This window comes from Platalea leucorodia (assembly GCF_965183815.1).
Source record: "Platalea leucorodia genome assembly, chromosome: 1".
Lineage (NCBI taxonomy): Eukaryota > Metazoa > Chordata > Aves > Pelecaniformes > Threskiornithidae > Platalea > Platalea leucorodia.
In genome coordinates, this window is record NC_138823.1 from 93,515,008 (window position 1) to 93,540,601 (window position 25,594).

Sequence of the window (25,594 nt, forward strand, 5' to 3'; positions counted from 1 at the left end):
GTTAGGCATGTGGCACGACTGGTTGTGTTATGTCAACCAAGATTTTATGTAAAATCCAGATGGCTTTGTGTTGAGCAGGTTCTGTGGTTTAGCTGCCACTTATGTACTGGGAACCTCAGCTCACAAGCTATTGCTCGTTTTCATTTTCCTTATGAGAAGGGTTTAAGTTTATGGAATTTTTTACTTTTACTCCACCATTTTAAACTCTGTACAGGTGGGACTATGCTTTTGTGCTGTAATTAGTTCAGAATTTGTATGTTAAAAATGAATTTTTAATAAGCTGCGCAGTACACATCATGGAATAGAGATTACCGGTACATATAAGACTGGAAAACAGCATTTCTGTGTGTGTGTGAAGTTCACGTTGATTGAATTCACAGGGCAAGAAGATTTAATCTAGGTAAACTGAGAAGTGCAGGGAATAAGGGTTAACCATTAGGCAACGAAATGGCAAATTTTTTATCATATTACTACCTTTAAATAAAAGGAATTAGGTTGGTGAAAAGATGTCTTTCAACCATTAGGGCACAAATTTGCTTGGGAGAACAGATGTTAAGAAGATACCTCCAATCTGTGCTACTTTTGCTTTCTCACTAGGTGTTAGTATCTAGAGACGGTTTCTCAGGTTACCTGTTTGCATTTACACATATGTCTTCCTTTGTACTGAAGGGTAATGTAGGGGTTTAAGGGTCGGGGCTGGGAGGTGGCCTATGCAGTCTGTTTCTGTGGTGCTTTTTTCGCGAGTGGGTTTTTTTGGTCATGCGGTATTTTCACATTAAGCATGATCTCCTGCTGAGATTACACTGACAGATATATTATTATCACACTCCTCCACCCTCGTCTCAGTGCAAGGTGGTTTTCATTGTAGACCCTCTGGTTCATGAGGAACTGTAACAATAGATTGTGGTTTCTTTGGCAGATGGAGAGGCTCAGTTGAGTAATTACAAGGTGAATACCAGCTGTTTCAAAAGTTATGCTGTGACAGAATGAGGTTTCTCCTCTCCAATATATTTCTCTCAACATGTTTCTGTAGCCACGTAAAGCTGCTTTTATATTCCCCGTGTTGCACAGTCCAGACTTCTTTTTTCCTCCCCTTTAACTTAAGTCATTTAACTACATTTGTGAAACCTAAGTACAAATGTTACATAGTGGTCGCAACTGGATACTTCTCTGCTCCCGGCAAGTTTTTTATTTAGTCTTCTGTGCACCTGTGAAAGGCAAGTGACCCATTTAAATCTCACTGTATTGTCATTAATATCTAGAAAAAGTAATTATTCTGTATTCCTTGAATGACCATGTAGTAATGAGAATTAACTGTCTGAATGTTTTCTTATTTCTTTCCCCTTCCCCCATCCCTAGTACTTCAATAACATCTGCCAAAATCCAAGTGAATGGAGTCCACCTGCATTATCAGCAGACAGGAGAAGGAAGCCATGCAGTTCTTCTGCTTCCCGGAATGCTAGGTCTGGAGATTTTGTCTTATCTTTGTAGAGCAACCACCTCTTTCGCCATCCGGTCTCAAGCTGGAATGCACAAAACTATTTTGTAACATGTTCAAGACCTGATTACGGAGCATTGTCATTAAACAAATTGCTATACATACAACAGATAGGAAAAAGCAGAGCTATTGCAATCAGTCAACAGTTTTTAAAGATTTCATTTATCTCACCAGGCACCTTTTACACAATGTCTTGACTTGTGTAATAGTCACTTGCGCTTTGGGATTGAACTGTGCAAAGGGGGTGTCCAGCACAGGTGGCAAATAGCTACACAAGGTGCAAAATAACAGGGCGGGGGAAAATCAGGTCAGCTATATTTGTTACACAGACTGAATTATGCATTCCTTTTTAGAAACTAGGTGCATTCCAACTGAATTAATAGACATAATGCAGCACTTGCAGTTTATTATCAGAGTGAAAAAGGCACAGCTGAGACTTGCTCTTTGCTTAAAAATGTATTTTTGTCTTTTGGTTATTCAGGGCAACATCATTAAGATTCTCAATGGCTTTTTGAGATAGACAACAGGTTCTGCTAGCTAAGTGGTATCTGTCCATCGAGACCACTGCTTTTGATAACAACCTTTTAAAATTAACACAGGCTTTTTTTTTCTGAGTTCTTGCAGTTCTAAGGAACCAGTCAGACTTACTAGCAGTTCATGGCAGGCTGTCAGTAGGACCATTACTGTGCTCAGAGTTGGGCTTATGCTTAACTGAATTGCTGGATCAAGATGATAGAACGTCAAGAACTGAAGAGCAGGAAACATTTGTTCTTCTTGGCAGCAACATTTTCAAGTCTTTGTGAAGTGGTTCTTTCTTTCAAAGAATTCTCAAGGGGAGGGTGGAAAAAAGTTAATGCTAGGGGTGCTTTAGTAGTCGTATGTTTTAACCTGTCCATTCTAAACAGCTTTTTAAACTACTAATCCTGTTGCCAGTGCTAACTCTTTAAATAGAGATAATGTATTATTTCTTCAGTTGTGAGTAATATTATTAGGTGTACATTGCTATTGTTCAGTTAGCATTATTACAAACAGTAATAGGGTTGCTATCTTTACCATTATTAAGTTTATGGTTTAATATTTTTGGGTAGCTTGTGAGGGTGAGCTTGACATTCTGACTGTCACATACTTCTTGTACTGATACCAAGTTTTCAATATTATTGTACACTACTTACAGTATTAACAGACTAATAAGTGTGTTGTGGCAACAAGATAAGTGCTTTCAGGTCAACAGAATTAATTAGTCTCTAGATTATTTGTAAACTACATTAAAACAAAAGTGATGCTTCTCTTTCTAACTAGAAAAATACTAAGAAAACCAACAAGACACAGCATTCAGATATGCTCTCAGCCTTCTGTATTTTTTAAGTTACAAAAAATACAGTATAGCAAGCATGTGCATGATAGCGCAGAAGTTCATTCAAAGCCTATGTAAGAATACGTGATTGATATTAATCAGGTTGCGCTGCTATTTTTCAGACAACCTGATATTTTGCTTCTGACTCTAGCTATTAATTGGTATTGCAAGAGATCATGCCAGGCTGTGCTCAGCTCATCACAGCATGCTATATACAGCCTCTTTTATCATTTAGACCAGCTGGTGGTATAGGAAGAGGTATCTGAGGACATATTTCTCCAAGGAAACAAAACAAAATCTTAAATGCTCTTAAACAGCCCTTTTAATATAATGATGGATAGCCAATTTGATATTTGATTTACATCATTTGAATATAACATATTAGATCTGAACAGGTTTTAATCAAGTAGCTTGTGATACTGTTACCACGTCCGTAATGCAAATAAGTAGTAAATTGCAGTCTTACCTTCATGCTAGTGTTCATTGATAGCTTAGTGCCATAGACTGGAGTAGTTAATTTTTTAATCCTTCAAAGGTCTGAGCCATCAATAAAAGAAACTGTTCTGCATCAGAAACAAACGCTGTATTTGACTTATTTTGGTAACATACATGTTAGAAAAATCAAAAGTTACAGTTTTGTGCTTTTGTGTCACCACTGTCTCCTCAGGCAACAAAGTATTTAAAGTTCAGCTTTAAACACCATTATTCTCATAGAAGTGTTTTATCAAATACGAACAACTGTCTCACGCGGTGCTTTTCACCTACAAATCTGTAGCTCGAGTCAGTATATTCCTCCCCTTTCAGTTTCATCTGTGCTGTCCAGATAAACAGCGGTGACCATGCTAGTGCTTTCAATCTGGTAAAGAGAAATCCCTACCCAGGTAGCTCAGTTTAAGATTCTGTATTAAGGCATCTGTGTAGAGCCCAGTTTTTGATAAGCTTACCTGCCTGCCTAATGGTTTGCTCTGAGCGTATTGCAGATAGTTCTGAAGATTTTTATTGTGGTACTTCCTGCCCGAGAGTTGCAATGGTTAGTTACAATTAGAGATAAAGTGTACTTCAGTTGATGGATAACCTCTTTTGTAGAATTAAGATACAAGTTTCCCCAGTTTCCATTTAGCGTATGTATACTACGTATGTATACTATGTGTGTATTATATGGTGGTTACTTTAATTGAAAAATGATAATGTTTCAGGGAGTGGTCAGACTGATTTTGGACCACAGCTTAAATCTATGAATAAGCAACTTTTCACAATTGTTGCTTGGGATCCACGGGGATATGGGCAGTCCATTCCTCCATCTCGAGACTTTCCTCCAGATTTCTTTGAGAGGGATGCAAAAGATGCTGTGGATCTTATGCAGGTAAATCTTTTCTGAGATTTTATTTTATGTATATATATATATATATTTAAAATCTGTTTCCCTTAAATTTTGAGGAGGAGGAAGGGTACTGTTAAGCAGGTTGTTTCCAGCAGACAGCAAGTTATGCAAGACAGCATAAAAATGAAGGCTTAAAACTGGACAGATGCACACTATTCTGGAAAATATTTTCTTCTTCCATCTCTTCTGCAATATACATAGAGGTTCAGCAGTGGGAATTCATTATAAAGCAATATGCTTTTATTCCAAGACCCTGCCCTAAGAGGTTTGCAGCCAAGAACCATGTGAGTGGAGGTAAAATGTATGTAAAAACCAAAGTCTATGCTAAGTGGTTTAACTGAAGGGATTACAGTAGTGAAAGGCTCTTGAAAAATTTCTAGCTAATAGAATCTTGGCATTTTACCTTGAGCAGCCAATTTCAAGAAACATGTGATTCTAAAAATTAACTTGACACTTTGCATTTTACAGCATATTACTGAAATAATTTTTGTGGGAAATCAAAGGGTTCCTGTGATCGTACCAGATCTTAGTAACTAATACAGCTACTGTGGTTATAAAGAATATGACCTAAAGCTGTTATTGCTTCTCCATCTTGCAGAATTTTTTTATTTCAAATCTATGTTTCTGTGTTGCTCTTTTATTCTGTCCCATAAGTGCTAACGCTATTTTCTGGTTTAGTTTTAACTAATAGTTTGGCTTTGTTATGTTAAGCTGTACAGTCTCTTTGGCCATGTTAAGAAAGTTGGCAGAGCATTAAAATTCCAAAATTATGAGACAAGATTCAGACAGTGAATCCAACTGTATTTCTGTAATAAGCAGTAACCTTGCAGAAACCCATCTGAAACTGGAAACGCAGCCTTCCCGGAGCATTCTGCGTAGCGAGACAAAATCAGTCTGACGGCAGAATCAGGATTAAGACACAGTTTTGCCCTCTAACCATAAAAGCAATCTCTCTGCGCCGTAAATCACCAATTTCTTCTGCTACGCTAACAAAGAAAATAAAGATGCTGCCATGGATAGGTGACAAACTTCCAGTCTAAGCGGTTGTAGCCCCCTCTCCTGCCTCTGTCCAAATACTAACAAACGCCAAATAGAACACAGAGCTGTCCCCCAAAAGAAGGTAACCCTGTAGCGTCCAGTCAAAGAGGACGGCAGCCTACCAGTCTCTACGTCTGCCAAAACAGATGAGACAAAGCATCCTGGCCTTTTGAAGGTGTTCATTGATACAAGCATATAATAACAAACTATTAAAATCTCCCCAGGCGTAGTAACTTGCTTCTATTTTAGCATAACATATAAAGCTCAGCACAACCCCAAAGGATCATCCCAGTTAGGATTTCCAGTACAAAACAAAGTCGTACCTCCCGCAGAGGGCTTTGTAACGGATACGGTTTGCCTGCGCTCCGCCAGAAAACCCATCCGCATAGGTGAGCTTTCAGAACCTCGATCCTAGGCTCCTTCAGATTCTGGCGTCGCTGCCGGAGCTGTGAGCGCGGCAGGGTTTCTGTCAAATAAGGAACGCTGAAACTCCGCAGGGCGTTCAGCACCTTGACGCAGGTGACGCTGCTCTGTACCACCCTACGTGTTCTCTGAAGGAGTTTGCTTGAAACAAAAGGAGCATAATGCAAATACGTCCACTGGGCTGCACTCCATCCCAATGTCTAACAGCAGCAAAGGCCAATAGCATTAAAAGAATCATGGAAATAATTAGTGTTGGTATTTAAGAGGTTCTTACTCTTCAGAGCTGCTGCCCTAGTCAAAAGACAGGCTTGCGCTTCTCCACGTTTCTGTACATCAGCTGCAGCCTTTCCTTGTGGTGTACTCCCTGTGATCCAGTGAAAGCATACGGCACAGGGTACTGTTGTAAGCTACTTCTGTCACATTATACGTGATTGATTGATTGCATTTCACAAAGGCCTGGACGGCGGAGGTGATTTCAAAAGAGATTTCGTTCACTACGGGGTAAGGCCAACACAGAATCACCCACAGAATTGGGGAGGTGCAGCCAGCCCTCAGGTGATTGCCAACGATAGGCAGAGGCCTGCACTGTACGTCGTTGAAGATTAAAGCGAGCAGACATGCATATAGTATCCAAGAAATCTGTTATATCACATTGGTTTTTGGAAGGCTGCGAAGAATAAATGTAATTCCTCCTGCTGCAAAGGCATCCTGAGACAACCCAAAGTATGCATCAAGATAATGGCTAGTAAACAAGTGAAATACTGGCGGCAAACAGATCTCAGCTGAAGCACTGGCCAATAACCTGGCGTGAGGAATAAAAATTTTAATCAGCTATTCCACCCATCACCCGACTTTGAGATCCGTAATTTGCTAGTGGTGGTAGGAGAACAGCAGCAGCAACAGCAAAAACGTGAGCTTTACAAGCACTGGTACCAACTCCTGAAACCTGCCAAGGCACCAGTAACCCTCCAGCAGCACGATACTGAAAGCTGGTCACAGATAACTTCTTTTTCACCAGGCCAGGGCCAGCTTGTGATCAGCTGCTAAAATTGAAAGTTCTCTTTTCTTGCTGTCAGCTCTTACTTTACATGTCCTTTTCTTTTCCCTACCTTATTTCTTTTCTGTTTAATAATTATAGCTTAGCAGGGTGAAATCTAGCATTGAGCAACACTACAGTGAGCCTAATACCAAGGAAGAAGCCAAAACCAGAAAAGCCTGGTAGTGAGAGAAGTTTGCTAAGTATCGAGTTGACTGATAAAGTTATGCCTCACTTGAGCATCGAGTTTACAAGCAGACTAGAAACTGCTTTTTCTCTCTCTGTAGTTGTTTCTCTCATTGCCTGCATTTTTGCTTTCTTCTGTCCAAAGAAAGCAGGCCTGGACTTCCAATAACAAAACACCAAGCACCAAAACAACTCATTCAACTAACTTGCTCTTTCTTCTCCAAAAGTACAGTATCTTCCTTAATCACATCTAAAAGGCTGCAATTTCTGAAGGAAAAAAAAAAAAAACAACCAACCAAAAAAAAAAAACCAAACAAAAAAAACTTGAAGCTTCTACGTTTGTTTGTGAAAGAGTTCACAAACCAAGGCTTCTATACGCAAAACTGCAAAAACTGCTCAACAACCTTCAAATGCATTTGCTCCCGAGTGCCTTTACCTTTCCTGCCCTTTGCCTGCTGAACATCACACACACGAAATCCTCTCTCCTGCCCTGCTGGTACCCCCTACCACAGAGCGTGGTATATGAAGAAACAAGAGTTTCAAATTCTAGTGGCAAGCATTGTACAAGTCAGAAAGAATTAAGGTCTTGGTTGTCATATTTTTTGCCCTGAGCCTTCCTTTTCGAGAAGGAGGAATTTCATTATTATTGTTTTGCATTGCAATTCACCATGAAGTAACATTTAAAATGTACACTTAAAAGCTTCACAAAATGTGAATTAGGCACTAAAACATTATACAATCCTGTAGCAAATCCTTTAAGCAATTTTTGGTTGTTACAGAGCAGAGTAATTTTTTTAGATCAGCTAGCATCAGTACATTAGGTCACTGGGTTCCATTTTTCAAGTCTTAAACTTTTCATTTTCTTACGTTCATCTTGGTGTTGGATTACCTACCATCCCACACTGTGATAGTCTTTGCCAACTTTATGCCAAGAGAATCCACAGATTCTTGATACCATCAGGCTCTCTGAAAAGGTCTTTACTCTCCGTTGTAAATAAACATTTCCTTACTTCAAGAGGGCTTTTTTAAATGCAGCAAGGATCTAATATGGCTACTACCTGTTTTATTAAATAGTTGTAGAAAATTGGAAGGGCAGGTATAATTTCTTGTTTTCTAAATATTTGACCTTTTCTTAAGTATTTTTACGTATAGCAGGAAAATCATATTTTCTAATTATGAAAGCTAACTATAGTTCAACTACGTAGTGTTGTGTCTAAATCTGTACAGTTAGTTTTCAAGAAATATTTGATATTTGCTTGTAAAACCAGCTGATGATTTGCATATAACTTTCTTGTACAAATCGAGGCACTGAAATTTAAGAAGTTCTCTCTGCTGGGGTGGAGTGATGGTGGAATTACGGCACTCATTGCAGCTGCAAAGTATCCAACTCTTATCCACAAGCTGGTTGTCTGGGGAGCAAATGCCAGCGTTACTCAAGAGGATGTGAGAATTTATAATGGTATGTACAAACTGAATATCGTATCCTGAAAGAATTATTTTCATTTCTTCTTGACCTAAGAATCTTAGTCATGTAGTAGCTAAGTGGAGACAGAGTTGAAGACACAACAAACCTAAAGGAACAGGACACAAAATTCACCAAGTTGCTAAGTATAGGGATAGGTTCAAGTTGTAGCGAGAAACTCCCTAACAATTACTCTAGGGGTAATATAATAGAATTTCTAACACATCCTTACCAACTTACGCTGCTGAAAAGCATAAGTTATAATAGCTTATCAGTAGTTTTCAGAAAGTCAAATTTTGGTTGCTGTAACAAATTCCTAAAAAGGAATTCCAAATAATACTATTGACCCCAGGCTTGATTTCTTTTCTCACATCTTACACAACCTTTACACAAGGTCCACATACAATCACTGGGCTAGCACATAACAGCTTTTGCCTCTAGGGGCTATATAATACATAGACAGTAAGAAAACAAGCTCATAACTTAACATTTGAGTTCAGGAAGTAAATGAATCATTCAAGTGAGTGTCCCAGGATGCCTTTCTAATTTGCATTCCCTTAAAGTTAATTATCATGGTTACAAAACCTTTGCAAAGCAAAGAAACATAGGATTTCTGATCCTTATTCCACTCATATCAAATAGAACCTGATCATTTGTCTCTCTCTAAAGGAAAACAGCAAAACCTGCTAGCGAACTCAGAAAGAGACCGTATTTCCTTTTGAAATCAGAAATTAAAAGAGTTAACCATGCAGACACTCAACAAATGTAAGCCAGTAAATGTAAATGTTTTATTTTAGCAACTGGAGTTTGATTTATACCAACTGTGAAATCTGTCTGGCCTCAGCTAAATTACAAGTGTATGTACTGCACATGTGTGCTTACCTCACCTATACTAAAGCACTTTCACTGGTAGTAGTAGTAGTAGTGGTATATTTTTTAGTTCAGTAAGCAAAATGCTTTTTAGCTCTGTAAAAGGGCTGCTTTATTTCTTCACGTGCTTTTATATTTATGAAGTTTTTTTATTATATAATTATGAAATGCACATCAGTATTAGCCAACAGGCTAAAACGTAAAAACCAAAAAATTTAAAGAAGAGAACTCTTACTTTTCATGGAGCGCCCACAGCAATGCTGACTTTTGGCCTCTTCATGCACTGGTGCTTTCAACATCTCTCTCTGGGTGCCAGAACTCAGAGATTAGCAGCACAAGCCTTCTACAACTGGCCCATCAATGCATCTCAGGTGCAACGGAGGGTTTGGTAAGAGAGAAAGGTGCTTTTTTTGTATCTATGTCCTTTCAGTATTGGCTTCCCCCCCACCCCCCCCGCCTTTTCTTAAATTAAGCCCAGCTGCAAGGATAAAACAGTAGATCCTGTAAGGGAAACAGCTGTTCAGTAACAGCTAGCCTGGGGGGAGCAAACTAATTTCCAATGAGATGTTGTTCTAAAGCACTTTCAGTCACTACTGGCTTGCTCGTTTGGCTGGACAGGTTCTGTCTGTTGATTAACACCTCACTCCTTTCTTCCCTTAATTCCCATTTGAAACCAATTAAAAGCTTTTCTAGTGGTATATATTGCTGTTTGATGATTCAGTACTTTTCAGGTCTCTTTCAGGTTCTCTGCTATGCCAACATTGTTTTGGGCTTTATCGATACAAAGCTGCACAGCTGAAATATAGTTTAGTGGAAGTCACCCTTGTGGGTATCTGGTGTGTGAGCAGTACAGAAAATTTTAGGGGGAAAAATAGGTAAATCCGATAAATAAATAACTAGAATGTCAGATTATTTGTACAGCTTTAGCCAGCCTGCCATGAGTCACAGGGCTCTACTAAGTAGAGTTGCTTGTTTTTCTGTAAGACTATGGCAAATGTACCATGATGTCAGCCGGCTGGAATGCCTTAGTAAGAGCTTCCTTCCCCTGAACGCTGGTAGGAGCCATGGAAGTACTTCCATCCATGAGCCAAAGCAAAAGGCTGAAGGATACAAAAACGAATTGCCAGCTCTGGCACGCTGTTCTAAAACAGTCCCGTTTTTATACACAAGGTACCTCCTTGAGGTCTGCTTCTGTAGGCCCTCCAAAAAGAAACATCAGAAGTTTTAGGACTCAGTCCTTTGATTTTTTTTTTTCCTGTTGTTCCTTGTGACCATAATAACAAGATGGTCTTCTGCAACTCAGAAAGACCCCAGCAGAGATCATAAAACTACCTTTTTTTATATCCTTTCCATGCTATGAATTATTTAAAACCTTTCAGTGCAGTTTCAAGTTTGAAATACATATCCGTGGTCTGGTTTGAAAACTTACTCATAATAGGTGTTGACAGTACTGGGTTATATCTTGTTGCTGGAAAGGACTTAACATATTTCAATGTTATTTTATGTAGGCATCCGAGATGTTTCAAAATGGAGTGAAAAGGTCAAGAAACCACTGGAAGAGATGTATGGACATAAGTACTTTGCAAAAACCTGTGAGGCTTGGGTAGATGGAATATCTCGCTTTGCTGAAAAATCAAATGGTAAGGTTTTTACAATGTTAAACTGAGCAATTATAGTAGCAGACATTTCTGGATAAAAAAATCTAACAGTACTGCTAGCAGCCAGTAAAGGAAGGACTCTGCATATGGCATTAAAAGCTGGGTCTGACTCACATGCATGAATAAAGCAATTACTTTGTCGATGGTTCACAGAACCAGCAAGGTAGAGGAGGAAAATGCATTTATGGGAAGCATTAGCTGATGAGTTCCTCCTCTTGTTCCGCCACAAAACTACATTATTAAATCATTGCTTTTGTGCAGACTGAACAGGAGGGATTCTGCCCAAGTTCCTTTTTCCTCTCCTCTCTCAGTGTCAAAGGATTACCTCTTGGTGACATTGTTAAGATATCCCAAAAGTGAGGTGTGTTCATTCTAGTTTCTGCAAACAGGAGCTGAAGCACTATTTCAAAAGTAGTAGCATATAATGAGTTAAAAAGAAGGAAGTTCAGATTTTGGGAACTCAGAATTAACAAAACATTTAAAAACCACTATTGACACAGCTTAGGTGTTTAAAATCCAAAAAGAATAGTTAAACTAGACAATATAATAATTATTAAATGTTTATCTCCGAAGATTTCTGCAATTGCTCTACACAGGCTTTTGCAGCCAAGGATACAATGAATAATAACCTGCAGTTCTGTTTCAATTCAGAGGAAAAGTGCTTTTAATTTGCCTAAAGCAGAAATACATAGTACATAAAACAAGGAATCTGTAATTCTCTTAGATACATTTTCCTGTAGCTCTCATAATGAAAGACAGGAGGTGACATACATTACCATGCAGCAGGTACTACAAGGAAAATATTTTGTCATTTTGTATTTTTTCCATAAAGTTTTGCACAGGATCAGCAACGTAGTACTAGAATTTCTCCCAGTAGAGAGATGTAACAAATTATCATCTGCTTTTATTCTACCCTTTCTAGAATGCATCTCTGTAAAACTAATTTATTCTTAAGTTCAAAGCCCAGGCTGGTGAAACTCTGGCTGTGACATCCTTTTACCGCAGGCACATGCCTCAAACACTATGAGATGGAGTGACTGTGAAAAAGAAGCTCCGTGGAGACACGTAACAAGGAGCTGAATTACCTAGGTGCTGTAACTGGGTCAGATATAGGGAGAAGCCTAACGTTTGCTAAAAAAGATGAGCAACCATCAGACTGCAATTTTTTTCCAGGAGTAGCTCAGGGAGGGCAACTTCAAATGCAAGCAGGCCTCCTTTGCATTAAACACACCGCACAAAAGGTTTTTAATGGCAAATACAAGAAAAGGGGTTAATAAAACGCATCAGAGAGAAAAGGAAGACAGCGAAACCTCTGTTGGTCAAAAACAACTCAAGCTCTTTTTAAGAAATAAGATTATTTGCCCTATATGAGACAGCTTTTAGTGTGAAAAGCTATAAGAAATGAATTTTTAGAAGGTGCCAACACTTAATGAAACTGAATAAGCTGCATAAAGCTGCAACATTCAAGATTCTTCTTGCTCTTCTGTGTTATTGGAGTAAATGCAATCTAGTGGTTTTAGCAGAAAACAGTTTTAGGACCTGGAAACTGGGAAATAATAGTTTGATTGCCAACTATGTTCTTAGGTAAATAACTTAAATTTACTTGTTACTTGTTCTGAAAAAACAGTCAACATTTGTGCAGGTGTTTGAGGACCGTGGGTGAAATGTTCCGTATGAAAATATTTATCTGGTAGAACTGCAAACTAAGACTATATAAATAACCAAACAACTGGGGAAACAGTGTATGACCTTAGAGCTAAGGTATGAGCTAACTGTACAGCTGTTGGCAGCAGCAAGGAGACAACTACAAATAGGATGAAGTTAGCTCCAAGATAAGTGGAACATAAAGCTCATCAAGTATGTTTTGCCCACGTAATCTCTTGTGAGAGCATGGGAAGTTAGGCAAAGAGTTTGGAAACTGGGTTACTAAGGGAGGAGGAAAAGAAAAGGGGGGGAAAATAGAAGAGTCTAAGGAAAAGCATTAAAATTACTTCTAGTGAGATTAAAGACTAGTAAGCGTAAAATTATTCTTGAGGTTCTGTAAGATGAATGGGCAGGGAGAAAAAGCTCTGAACAGTTCTAGTACCATTTGGATTAAATGGTTATTCACTGTAGACAGCGAAGGGTTGGGAAGGTGGAACAGGCATGAGTACTACCTGAGTTAACTTGTTGATAAAAGCAGCAAATCTTGTAACCTGACAACTGGTGTAACAAAATGTACCCTAAACATGAAGGACATAAGACACTAAGGCTGGAAAGAACAAAGCCAGGAAAGAGATGCGTGTGTTTGCTTTGAACAGTCAAAGAGAACCCGGGGGAAGCGTGGGACAGAAGTACTTCATTTGCTCTATCCATTTGCGCTGTATCCATTAACGAAGCAAATTTCAGTAAAGTAACATTTTGGAGAAAGAAATGTTAATTCAAGTCCTGCCTACATAGTTGTGTAAATCAGTTGCACACTATCCACAAGGAGAAGTAATAGCTAGAACCCAGTGGAGTTCACAGCCCTTTACAGAAGAAATTTCAGTCTTTCATACTGTTTTAAAATGAAGTGTGACCTTCATTTATTTTCTCCCTAGGTAATATCTGCCAACAGTTGCTGCCACATATTAAATGTCCCACATTTATAATTCATGGTGAGAAAGACCCTTTGGTTCCACAAGCTCACGCAGAATACATTCATAAGCACATCAAAGGCTCTCGGTAAGTTATATGATGGAGTATTTATAAACCATGGTTGAAGAAATGAAGCAGTTCAAACCCACAGTGTGTGCGTGTGGGGAGGGGAAATATTTGGATAAGTTGTGTCTGCCACAGACAGAGCTATTCTAAACTTCCCTAGCAGGTTACAATGCAAACAGCATAGCTGGACCTTTCTTGCAATATAAAAAGCACAATATTTTCATAAGCTCCTTCCTAAAGTCCTCCAAGAGAAACCAAGTAAGGTCCTTTTCCTCTTTCTCCTTCACGCACAGAACCACCCCCTAACATTTATCGAAACAAATTTTTTCTGTTTCTCTGATACGGCCATTGCATTCCTTTTGCTGTGAGACCTCATTTCTGTCCCATTCAGTAGAGCAGTGAATTTATATGCTATGAATGGAGACAGATTCCCAGTTCTTAGAGAGACGCGCAGGATACCGATGTTTGCTCTGCCTTGTTGATGTGAACAGCCTCCTCAAAGATTTTGTTTTTCAACTGTCCTGTGAATTTTCTGTGTTTTTAAGAAAAGCAGAACAAGAAAAAAAATGTACAACCATGCTCAGAGATATTACCTTATAAACAAGAAAAATCTCAGGGCACCATCTGCTTCATTAGAAAACTCCAGAAATGCTTCCTGTAAAGAGCTGGGATTTCACCAGCTGAATTTTCTTCATAGATTTGCACACAAATTAAGTAGTTCTATTACTATTTAATAACAGACTGTGATGATTAACACTAGAGAAAAGAACTAGGAGAACAAAACCCATTTTTGTGAATGCAGAGCGTAGGGAACTGTTTCATTGGTGTCATCGCTGTGAAAAATTGAGTGATATATTTATGTCAAAGTCAGCCCCGCTGTTCATGGAAATGCATTATGCCACAGGCAAGATGAGAACAAGAGACCTTCCTAACAATCACATGCAGGTGTTTTATTCCATGTTTGCTAGATAGTTACTCCCACATGCCCTGCTCAGGGCACCTATCATCCTGTTAGGCCTCACTGAGCTCCGAAATGCTCCAGATGCTAAGGCAAGTCATCACAAAAACCAGACAAGGATCTGATAGCTTCTCTTTGGAAGACAAGCCAAGGAAGTAACAGCATTAGATGTTGCTATCCAATAAACTGTAAAGCAGCTCTTTGCATGTCTTCATGCCAAAGTGCTCCCCCATACACGTACTTATCAGAAAAGAAATCAGACTAATGGTGTTCTCAGAAATTAATACTTAGGTACATGGTCCCCTCCTTCCCTTGTTGCACTGGAGATGACATGTTCCATTGTGAAGCAGAAGGAAAACCTTAAATTTAACATACTTGCAGTAACGCATGCTTCTACCATCAGCTTTTCTTGCCTTGATTTTTATCCAGCAGTAAAGTAGAAAAAGCTTTTGCTGATTGTAGTGCAAATCCATTGCTTGTTTCTCTCATGGTAAGACAGCGTGCCATCATTCAGTATTTGCATAGTATGGCTAGAGTTAGGTAGCATTACAGTGGCTTAACAGCAGTAGCTAACAGCATACACAGTGCTATAGGTTTGTGCAGCTATGTGCTGTTTGGTCTTCAAAGAAAGAGACTTAATGAAATTCAGACAGAAGTGCTGGAAGAGCTGGGTATGTTACACCCTATTGCTCTTTTCCCCAAGACAAAACAGTACTTGTCACCACGAAAAGAAGATCACCCTTGCTGTAGTGGGGCTTAGATGACTTGAAGGCAACATAAAGTATCAGTCAAGGTGGCTTTAGCTCTGTTGAAACTGCTTAGTATGTGGTAGGATAAAATAATTTAAAGAACTTCCCACCCCCATATAAAGAAAAGTAGTGTTAGAAATATGTACATGATATATAAAGTTTTTCCCAGATAGAAAGCAATGGCAAGTAGCATTTTAGGCTTATCACACTCCTATCAGTATTAAAGATTTAGCTTTCTTCACAGATACTACTGCTAAGCTTTTCTTACAGCTGAAGAAGTCCTGACTTCCCTTTTTACTTTCACGGGTGAATGAACGGTGTTAGTTTTGGATTGTCTTTTTGCGGAAAGATTAGACAAAGTTCAAACACTAAGTCTGGGTAGTGACAAGAAGTTAACATTTCTCTTCTCTAGTGACCTCTTCAATGTGTTCGCTGCCCAGCACAACCACTGTTCTCAGAGAGGCAAAAGAGCTCAGGTACTTCACATACCTTTTGAAGATGCATCCTGCTCATATAAGTTTTAGAATGTTATCTTCTTTGCAGACCACCAGAAAGGTTCCTAGAAACTGGGTCTAGGACACAAAAATTTGTTTTAAGCTTAGTTTATCCTCCCCAAAGCGGGGCAAGTAGTGTGCCTGTTGCTTCAACTGTTGCTGCTGTTCACATTCTGAACAACATACAGAGGGACAGTACTTAAAACAAGAGTTACTTCAGTTCTGTACTTGGGTAACCAAGAGCAAGGAAAAGGCAAATATTTTAATTGCCTATACTCACAGAATATAATAAATATTAGTGTTTGATTTTTTTCCTCTTAAGGTTGCTTCTGATGCCAGAAGGAAAGCATAATCTACACCTGCGTTTTGCAGAGGACTTCAACAGACAAGTGGAAGATTTCCTACACTGACTTAAACTGTAAAACAAGTTAAAGGTGTTTGTGCTTGCCTTGTTTAGGAATTTTAGTTGGCTTTCCACTTTCATTCAAGTTACAGGTAGGTTTGAGTCCTGTAAGAAAAAACATGAAAGATACTTGCATGAGAAGCATACATTTTGAGAATATGTAAGCCTCAGTGGATCAGAGCGCACCACTGTGCTGCAAGATTCCCGACACGTCTTTAAACTTACTTCTTGCCACATGGGCCGAATAGCTTTTGTGTCCAAAAGTGGTGTTAAGAATGACAGACAACATGATCTAGAATACATGCCTTTATGTGCTCTTACCATTAAAGGACAAAAACATTGTAATAACTGGGATTCAGAACTGTTACATTGAGAAATCTGTCAAAGTTACAAGTGCTGAGAGGATAATTGGGTACACAGTTTCTAGAGAACATGCTTCACCACCACTATCAGAAGTCATTCAGTACACATGCCGGCTTTACAGAAGTTCATTTGATACCAGGGGACTTAAGCCTCATCCTCCTCTCCTTCCTCTTCAAATTCCCCCTGCTCGTCAGCAGTGGCATCCTGGTACTGCTGGTACTCAGACACCAGGTCGTTCATGTTGCTCTCGGCCTCCGTGAACTCCATTTCATCCATGCCCTCGCCAGTGTACCAGTGCAAGAAAGCCTTGCGCCGGAACATGGCCGTGAACTGCTCCGAGATCCTCTTGAAGAGCTCCTGAATAGCCGTGCTGTTGCCAATGAAGGTGGCGGACATCTTGAGGCCGCGCGGGGGGATGTCGCAGACGGCCGTCTTCACGTTGTTGGGGATCCACTCCACAAAGTAGCTGCTGTTCTTGTTCTGCACGTTCAGCATCTGCTCGTCCACCTCCTTCATGGACATGCGGCCCCGGAAGATGGCGGCCACCGTCAGGTAGCGGCCGTGGCGGGGGTCGCAGGCGGCCATCATGTTCTTGGAGTCGAACATCTGCTGCGTCAGCTCGGGCACTGTCAGGGCTCGGTACTGCTGGCTGCCGCGGCTGGTGAGAGGGGCGAAGCCCGGCATGAAGAAGTGCAGCCGGGGGAAAGGCACCATGTTGACCGCCAGCTTGCGCAGGTCGGCGTTCAGCTGGCCGGGGAAGCGAAGGCAGGTGGTCACGCCGCTCATGGTGGCCGACACCAGGTGGTTGAGGTCCCCGTACGTGGGGGTGGTCAGCTTCAGGGTGCGGAAGCAAATGTCATACAGGGCCTCGTTGTCAATGCAGTAGGTCTCGTCCGTGTTCTCCACCAGCTGGTGCACAGAGAGGGTGGCATTGTAGGGCTCCACCACCGTGTCCGACACCTTGGGGGAGGGCATGACGCTGAAGGTGTTCATGATGCGGTCGGGGTACTCCTCCCGGATCTTGCTGATGAGGAGGGTGCCCATCCCGGAGCCCGTGCCGCCGCCCAGCGAGTGGGTCAGCTGGAAGCCCTGCAGGCAGTCGCAGCTCTCCGACTCCTTCCTCACCACATCCAGGACGGAGTCCACCAGCTCAGCACCTTCCGTGTAGTGGCCCTTGGCCCAGTTGTTGCCCGCCCCGCTCTGACCTAGAGGGCGGACCACAAGCAGGGTGCCGCGTTAGTGCCCCGGGGAGGCACGGAGAGCACCCCGCTTCTCCTGCCCCACGGGCTTCACCCCTCGCTTCCATCCCCCCACCGCGCTGTGGGGACTCAGGTCCCCCAGGCGACTCGCAGGCTCGCCCCAAGCCTTCTCTGTGCCCAGAGCTCCCGCTTCGGGACTCCCCCATCCCACACTCGCTCACCAAAGACGAAGTTGTCGGGCCGGAAGATCTGCCCGAAGGGGCCGGAGCGCACAGAGTCCATCGTGCCGGGCTCCAGGTCCACCAGGATGGCGCGGGGGACGTACTTGTTACCTGCGGGAGGAACCAGCGCCAGCGTTACAGCCCTGCAGCCAGCGGCACAGCAGCCCGGCGCTGCTCCCTTCCGCCTCCCCGCATCTTACTGGAGAGACACGCTGTCTGGATCAAGACTGCCGTGTTATCAGAGCCGTTCTGAGAACAAAGCTCTCAGAGGCGCGTCACTGGCAGATGACAGCTCTTGTTCAGGGATTTTTCCAGCCTCAACGAACTGGCATTTCTGCCCCATTTATTTAAGGACATCTGAGGAAGCAGGCACACTCACCAGCAGCTTCATTGTAGTAGACATTGATCCTCTCCAGCTGGAGGTCACTGTCCCCATGGTAGCTGCCAGTGGGGTCGATGCCATGCTCATCACTGATGACCTCCCAGAACTGGAAGAAATTTTTGGAAAAGAACAATTATTAACCACAGCTGGCCAGTGCCAATCACCCGCACCAGCGCAGTCTGTGCATGCCATGGCCCTGACCACTCCCTTGCACAGCAGAGCAGCTGCCCAGAGGAAGGTGAGTCCCTGCAGAAGAGCTTCCCTGGCTGCCACGGCTGAATTCGTGGGGGGCAGATGGGCAGCTGGAGCACCAATGTGCAAGTGAATTATTTGATAGCTTGTACCCAAAGGATGACAGCCCCCGGGTATCTCAGTTTGGCTGTCTCCCATTGTCTAGAAGCGGCTTAAGACCCTCTAGCCTCGACAAGAAGATGGCAGCACCTCCAGCACCCTCGGGGGGGTTCATCCGTGGCGCTGGATCACCCCTCCTTCCCCCCCTCGGCAGCCGGCGCCGTGGCTGCGGAGGGGCGAGGCGGCGGGGGAGGGGGAGGGTCTGCAGCTGCCTGCGGGAAGGCCGGGCAGCGGCGGGCCGGAGCCCGGGCACAACCCCGCCAGCGCCCAGCCCCGCGGCAGCTGAGACCGCCGGAGACGGGGGGGCGCGGGAGCCGCCACGCCTCCGCAAGCCCCGCGCCGCTTTTCATCTGGGGACGGGACTGCGACCCTGGAGCCCCCCACACCGGGAATCGCCCCCCGCCCCGCCCCGCACCTTGGCGCCGATCTGGTTGCCGCACTGCCCGGCCTGGATGTGCACGATCTCACGCATGGTGCCGGTGTCCGACGCTGCCCCGCTGCTGCTGCCGCCGCTGCCGCCGCCCTGCCGCCCGCTCCCGCACTCGCCGCTGCAGCGGCCGCGCCCCGCGCCGCCCCTTAAATCGGGCGCCGCGCCCCGCCCCGCCGGTGACGTCATGCGGGAGCGGCGCGGAGCCAATGGGCGCGCGGGGGCGGGGCGGGGCCGCGGCATTGTCTCTCGCAGCCGGGGGCGGGGCGGGGCGCCGGGGGCGGGGCCGGGGGCGGGGCCCTCCGCAGGCCGGGCGCAGCGGGCCCGGGGCGCTGCAGGCGCCGGGGAAAGGGCGGCAGCGGCCGAGGACGAGGCGCGCCTGGGGCTGAAAAAGTGGGGAAAAAAAAAGAAAAAAAAAACCAAAAAAAGGCCACCTCCCCTTTGCGCACCTGTTGGAGCTCGTCCCCGTGCCGCCTTCGCCTCTGCTGTGCTGCGGCAGCAAAGCCTGCGCCGCTATGTTTTATTAGCACCCTCAAGCCTGTATTTCGGGTCCAGAGGAGGGCCACAACCATGGTCAGAGGGACGGAGCACCTCTCCTGTGAGGACAGGCTGAGAGAGCTGGGGTTGTTCAGCCTGGAGAAGAGATGGCTGTGGGGAGGCCTTACTGCAGCCTTTCAGTACTTAAAGGGAGCCTACAAGAAAGATGGGGACAGTCTTTTTAGCAAGGCCTGCTGCGACAGGACAAGGGGTAATGGTTTTAAACTAAAGGAGGGTAGATTTAGAATGAACACAGGGAAAAAAAATTTCACGATGAGGGTGGTGAAACACTGGAACGGGTTGCCCAGAGAGGTGGTAGATGCCCCATCCCTGGAAACATTCAAGGCCAGGCTGGATGGGGCTCTGAGCAACCTGATCTGGTTGTAGATGTCCCTGCCCATTGGAGGGGGGATGGACTAGATGGCCTTTACAGGTCCCTTCAATCCCAAAGCAGTCTATGATTCTGTGATTCTATGATTCTATTTCTAGCTCAGGCCTGCTTAATCATGTTTTGATACATTTTAAGCACATCATATGTTTTAAGCACATCATCTTTCTGCAGCTCAGGCACCTGAAGCTGGGTGGCGATGACAGAGCCCCCAGCCATGTTCAAGCAGCGCAGCCCTCCTTTAGACAGTGCTACCGAACCCATACATGCGGGGCTCTTAATTTCAGGAAGACAGAGTGCTGGCGAGAAACTTTACGCTTCTACCAAAGAATGGCTTCTGCTGGGAGTGGTCTGGCGGTGACAGCAGTCTGAACACCCATAGGAATGGGATATCTTCTTTTCTGTAAGTGAAGTTATGTTCTGTCTTACCAGACAGCTGCCATGCACCTCATTTTGGAAGAATTTGGATCCTCCTCCTAGCATCTCTGCTTGTTCCCTCATAGAAATAAACTGAGCTAAGTACGTGGTGGGTGACTGAGGGAGGAAGGACAGTTCCACACCAACAGTGAACAGAATACATTTGAACCAAATAAATTTCAGCAGAGTCTACAATGGCTTGTGCAGAAACTATTGAACTTGACTATAAAACATGAATCGATTCACAGCTGTAAATTTTTCAGTAGAGAAAGTATCTTTGCCACGCAACTGGCCAACCTAGCGAGGACAGCTTTACACTAGGACCAGGGAAGGGAGATGACAGCCCACAATCACAGGAGGATGCAGTGGAGCGGGTTGGCAAAGAGGATGCGAAACGATGTACCTAGTATTCAGCACAACGGAGCGGGAGGGGGTCGACCTCAAGCACAATATGGAAGTGCCGAGGGGACAGCACGGCGGGGCAAGCTCTCGCACTTTTCCCAGGGCATCAGCAGGCTTGGGCACCTCCCTGACGTGCCTCTACGCTAACGCACGCAGCACGGGCAATAACCGTGATGAGTTAGAGATCTGCGTGCAGTTGCAGGGCGACGGACTCACTGGGATCACAGAGACGCGGTGGGATAACTCGCACGACTGGAGTGCTGTGATGGAGGGATGCAGGCCCTTTAGGAGGGCTGGGACGGGGAGCTGCCCTTTCTGTGAGAGAGCAGCAGAAACGCACAGGGCTCTGGCTGGGGGTGGATAATGAGCCAGCTGAGATCTAAAGGGTCAGATTAAAGGGTCAGAACCTCATGAGGTTCAACAAGGCCAAGTGCAAGGTCCTGCACCTGGGTCAGGGCAATCCCCAGTATCAGTACAGGCTGGGGGATGAAGGGATTGAGAGCAGCACTGAGGAGAAGGACTTGGGGGTACTGGTAGACAAAAAGCTGGACATGGCCCAGCAATGTGCGCTCACAGCCCAAAAAGCCAACCGTATCCTGGGCTGCATCAAGGGAAGCGTGGCCAGCAGGTCGAGGGAGGTGATTCTGCCCCTCTGCTCTGTTCTGGTGAGACCCCACCTGCAGTACTGCGTCCAGCTCTGGGGTCCTCAGCACAGAAAGGACATGGACCTGTTGGAGCGGGTCCAGAGGAGGGCCACAACCATGATCAGAGGGATGGAGCACCTCTGCTATGAGGAAAGGCTGAAAGAGTTGGGGTTGTTCAGTCTGGAGAAGAGAAGGCTGCGGGGAGACCTTATTACAGCCTTTCAGTACTTAAAGGGGGCTCATAAGAAAGATGGGTACAGACATTTTAGCAAGGCCTGCTGCGACAGGACAAGGGGTAATGGTTTTAAACTAAAGGAGGGTAGATTTAGAATGAACACAGGGAAAAATTTTTCACGATGAGGGTGGTGAAACACTGGAGCAGGTTGCCCAGAGAGGTGGTAAATGCCCCATCCTTGGACTCATTCAAGGCCAGGCTGGATGGGGCTCTGAGCAACCTGATCTGGTTGTAGATGTCCTTGCCCATTGCAGGGGGGCTGGACTAGATGGCCTTTACAGGTCCCTTCCATCCCAAAGTATTCTGTGATTAGTGGGCAAACCAATGTGTGCTATGTTGTGGTGGGTGTCTGTGAAACACCTCCTGATCAGGAAAAGAAGTAGGTAAGATCTTCAGACAACTGGAAGAAGTCTTGCGTTCACAGGCCCTAGTCCTCAAGGGGCACTTCAACCTCCCCAATATCTGCTGTAGGGACAACACAGCAGGGTACAAGCAATCCAGGAGTTTTGTGGAGTACATTGGTGATAAGTTCCTGACACAGATGATCAAGGAGTCCAAAAGGGAGACACTCTGCTGGACCTAATGCTTACAAGAAAGGAAGAAGTGGTCAGGGTTGTGAAGGCTCAGGGCAGCCCTGGGTTGCAGTGACCGTGAGATGGTGGAGTTCAAGATCCTGATAGAAGGGAACAAGGCAAATTGCAGGATCACAGTTCCCTGGTCTTCAGGAGAGCAGACTTTAGCCTCTCCAGGTATCTGTCTGGAAGAATCCTATGGGAGACAACCCTGGAGAGAAGAGTCCAGGAGAGCTGGTTGACTTCCAGGGATCACCTCCTCCATGCCAACAAGCAGGAAATCAAGCAAAGGCAGGAGGCCTGTATGGATGAACAAGGCGCTCCTGAGTAAACACAACCATAAAAGGGAACAATTCAGGAGGTGGAAGTAGAGTCAGATGATCCAAGAGCAACATAGAGTCACTGTCCTAGTGTGTAGGGTTAGGAAAGTCAAAGCAAAGGATGTGAAGAACAGTGAGAGGGACTACTACAGGTCCATCTGCAGCAAAAGGAAGTCTAGGGAAAAATATGGACCCACTACTGAATATGGCAGGGGACACATTCAGTGACAAAAGGACATGGAAAAGGCTGAGGTACTCAGTGTCTTCTTCACCTTGATTTTCACTATTAAGTGGTAGAGGAGTATCAGTTTGGGGAACATTTAAATAAACTGAACATACAAAGGTCCATGGGTCTTGATGAGCTGCACCCCTGAGTGCCAAGGGAGCTGGCAGATATCGTTGTGAGGATGCACCTGATAATCTTTGAAAGGTCAAGCCAATCTGGGAGGTTCTCAAGGACTGGGGGGAAAAAAAAAAAAAAGGGTGTCACTGCTAACTTCAAGAACGGCAAGGAGTGGGATCCAAGGAACTATACGCCAGCAAGTTTCACCTCAGTTCCTAGAAAGATGATGGAATGAGTTCTTCTGAAAACCATTTCCAAACATATCAAGGTCAAGAAGGTGACTGGAAGTAGTCACCATGGGTTTACAAAGGGGCAATCATGCCTAACCAACTTGATAGTCTCCTACAACAAAGTGACTGGCTTGGCAGATGAGGGAAGAGCAGTTAACATTGTTTATTTTGTGGAGGCTTTTGAAGTGTCTCCTGTAACATTCCCATAGGCAAACTGATGAGGTATGGCCTAGATAAAAGGACAGCGAGATGGAGTGAAACCTGGCTGAACTGCCAGGCTGAAGGACTTGAGACCAGCAACACAAAGTTCAGAAGGCAGCCACTGGTCGATCCGGGGGCCAACACTGTTTAACATCTTCATTAATGACTTATGTGGTAAGAGAGTGCACCCTCAGCAAGTCTGCTGATGATACAAAACTGTGAGGAGTGGCTGGTAGGCCAGAGGGTCGTGCTGCCATCCAGAGGGACCTCGACAGGCTGGAGAAGTGGGCTGACAGGGACCTCATGCAATTCAACAAAGAGAAGTGCAAAGTCCTGCGCTTGGAAAGGAACAGCTCCAGGCATCAGTACAGGCTGGGGCCACCCAGATAGAAAGCAGCGTGGCAGAAAAGGACCCGGGGGTATCCAACAGTATCTTGGGCTGTATTAGGAAGAGCATTATCAGCAGGTCGAGGAAGGCGGATCAGTTGTGGTGAGACACACCACAAGTTTTGCATCTGATTCTGGGCTCCCCAGTACAAGAGAGAGATGGACATACTGGAGTGAGTCCAATGAAGGGCCACAAAGGTGGTTAAGGAACTGGAGCATCTGTAATATGAGGAGAGGCTGAGAGCTGGGACTGATTGTCCTGGAGAAGGCTCAAGGGAATCTTATCAGTGTATATAAATACTTGATGGGAAGGAGTAAAGAACATGGACCCAGGCTCTTCTCAGTGGAGCCCAGTGACAGGAGAAGAGTCAATGGGCACAAACCAAAATACAAGAAATTCCATCTAAACATAAGAAAAACAACAACTTTGCTCTGGCACAGGTTGCCCAGAGAGGTTGTGGAGTCTCCATTCTTGAAGATATTCAAAACCCAAATGGACACAACCCTGACCGACCTGCTCTAGCTGACCCTCCCAGGCTGAGTAAAGAACTGAACTAGATAATCTCTAGAGGTCCCATCCAACCTCAACAATTCTGTGATTCCGTGAAAAGGAGAGAAAGGAGAAGGAGGCTGTATGTGACCAGCAACACCAGATTGACGGTTTATTGCTCTCGGTACCACAGTACGCCGTAGTTCAATTGCAATTATACCACCTAGAAAACCAGCAGATTTTTGCAAAGGTGAGGTAGTAATTAACGTGATAAATCATTACCGCTATCAAGAAGAAAGGTAATTTCAGCCACAATGGACAGGGTTGTTTACATATTACTCAGGTTAGCTGTGCTTAACACAATATAAACCAATGCATAATGTCACCAGTTTCATTCAATTTTTTCATCCATGGCAGGAAATACTAGTCACTAAAGAAGTACCATATCTTTGCCTGGCATTGGGCTGCTGTGACTTTGGAAAAATACTTTGGCCATATTTTCAAAAGTGGCTCTCAGTTTGCTCCAGTGAATTGACTTGCTGATGAACTGTGGCTCTTTTTCTCCCCTAGTGCAGAAATCTCAGCTGCTGGGAAATGTCATGAGCATGGACTGGCTCAAGCTTTGCAACACATGGAATTACATGTGGCGTTATTACACATGGCTTTTTGCCATCACAAAATATCCAGAATTGTGCTGAGACAGATCTTTTCACCAACTTCTCTTGAATTTTGTGTTCTTTAAATCCCTGCTGTTGTCAGTATTTTCCTTTGACACATTTCTGCAATATTTAATCCCAGGCAGTCTTTGTTAGTGCTCACGCAGCTCATGCATATACATTTCTACTTGCTGTAGGCATAACCCGCCCTTTCGGGCAGGTGTAGGCAGTCACATCTTCTCACTACTGGTGGAACTGCAACACAACTGCATCACTGGCATCTCTGTGGGATCTACACAGGCATTGAAGAGCTTTTCGGGTGCCAAAGTATTCCTGGCAATCTGTGAAGGACCAGCTTGAAGCATTCTCACTCCCCACCTGAAGGCACCTGGACACTCCTTGCCATGCCTTCTTCCCACGTGCGCACAGTGGCTTCCTAGGGCTCCGTAGTTATTCCATCAAGGATTTTGAGCTTCTATTAGGAACCTGTCTAATTCTTAGATGCTATAATACTGGTCTTTTTGTAGAGACCTGTTTTTTGGGGGATAGCACCAGGTTTTAAAACAGAATACCTAGAGGGAGGTACATCTTTATGTATCAAATACGTGTCCTCATCCATAGCAACGCTGAGCATCCG

General features: G+C 44.2%; 2 protein-coding genes across 2 annotated transcripts; one reads left to right on the forward strand and one right to left on the reverse strand.

Annotated features, from left to right (window-relative positions):
- The first annotated feature begins 1,382 nt into the window (after positions 1-1,382).
- On the forward strand, positions 1,383-16,238 carry BPHL (biphenyl hydrolase like). The gene is made up of 6 exons (XM_082329978.1): positions 1,383-1,463; positions 4,049-4,215; positions 8,222-8,375; positions 10,757-10,888; positions 13,486-13,609; positions 16,112-16,238. Exons 1-6 carry the CDS (start codon positions 1,457-1,459, stop codon positions 16,197-16,199), a joined length of 672 nt encoding a protein of 223 aa, XP_082186104.1. The 5' UTR covers positions 1,383-1,456; the 3' UTR covers positions 16,200-16,238.
- A 461-nt stretch (positions 16,239-16,699) lies between these two features.
- On the reverse strand, positions 16,700-19,213 carry LOC309598939 (tubulin beta-1 chain; the record flags this gene model as incomplete). The annotated part of the gene is made up of 4 exons (XM_082329967.1): positions 19,124-19,213; positions 18,355-18,463; positions 17,976-18,086; positions 16,700-17,760 (listed from the first exon to the last, which is right to left on the reverse strand). Exons 1-4 carry the CDS (start codon positions 19,178-19,180, stop codon positions 16,700-16,702), a joined length of 1,338 nt encoding a protein of 445 aa, XP_082186093.1. The 5' UTR covers positions 19,181-19,213.
- Between the last annotated feature and the right edge of the window lie 6,381 nt (positions 19,214-25,594).

Coding starts and splice junctions, on each gene's coding strand:
- BPHL (XM_082329978.1), top strand. Junction 8,376..10,756: donor GGATGTGAGAATTTATAATG/GTATGTACAAAC, acceptor TATTTTATGTAG/GCATCCGAGATGTTTCAAAA. Junction 13,610..16,111: donor AAGCACATCAAAGGCTCTCG/GTAAGTTATATG, acceptor TTTCCTCTTAAG/GTTGCTTCTGATGCCAGAAG.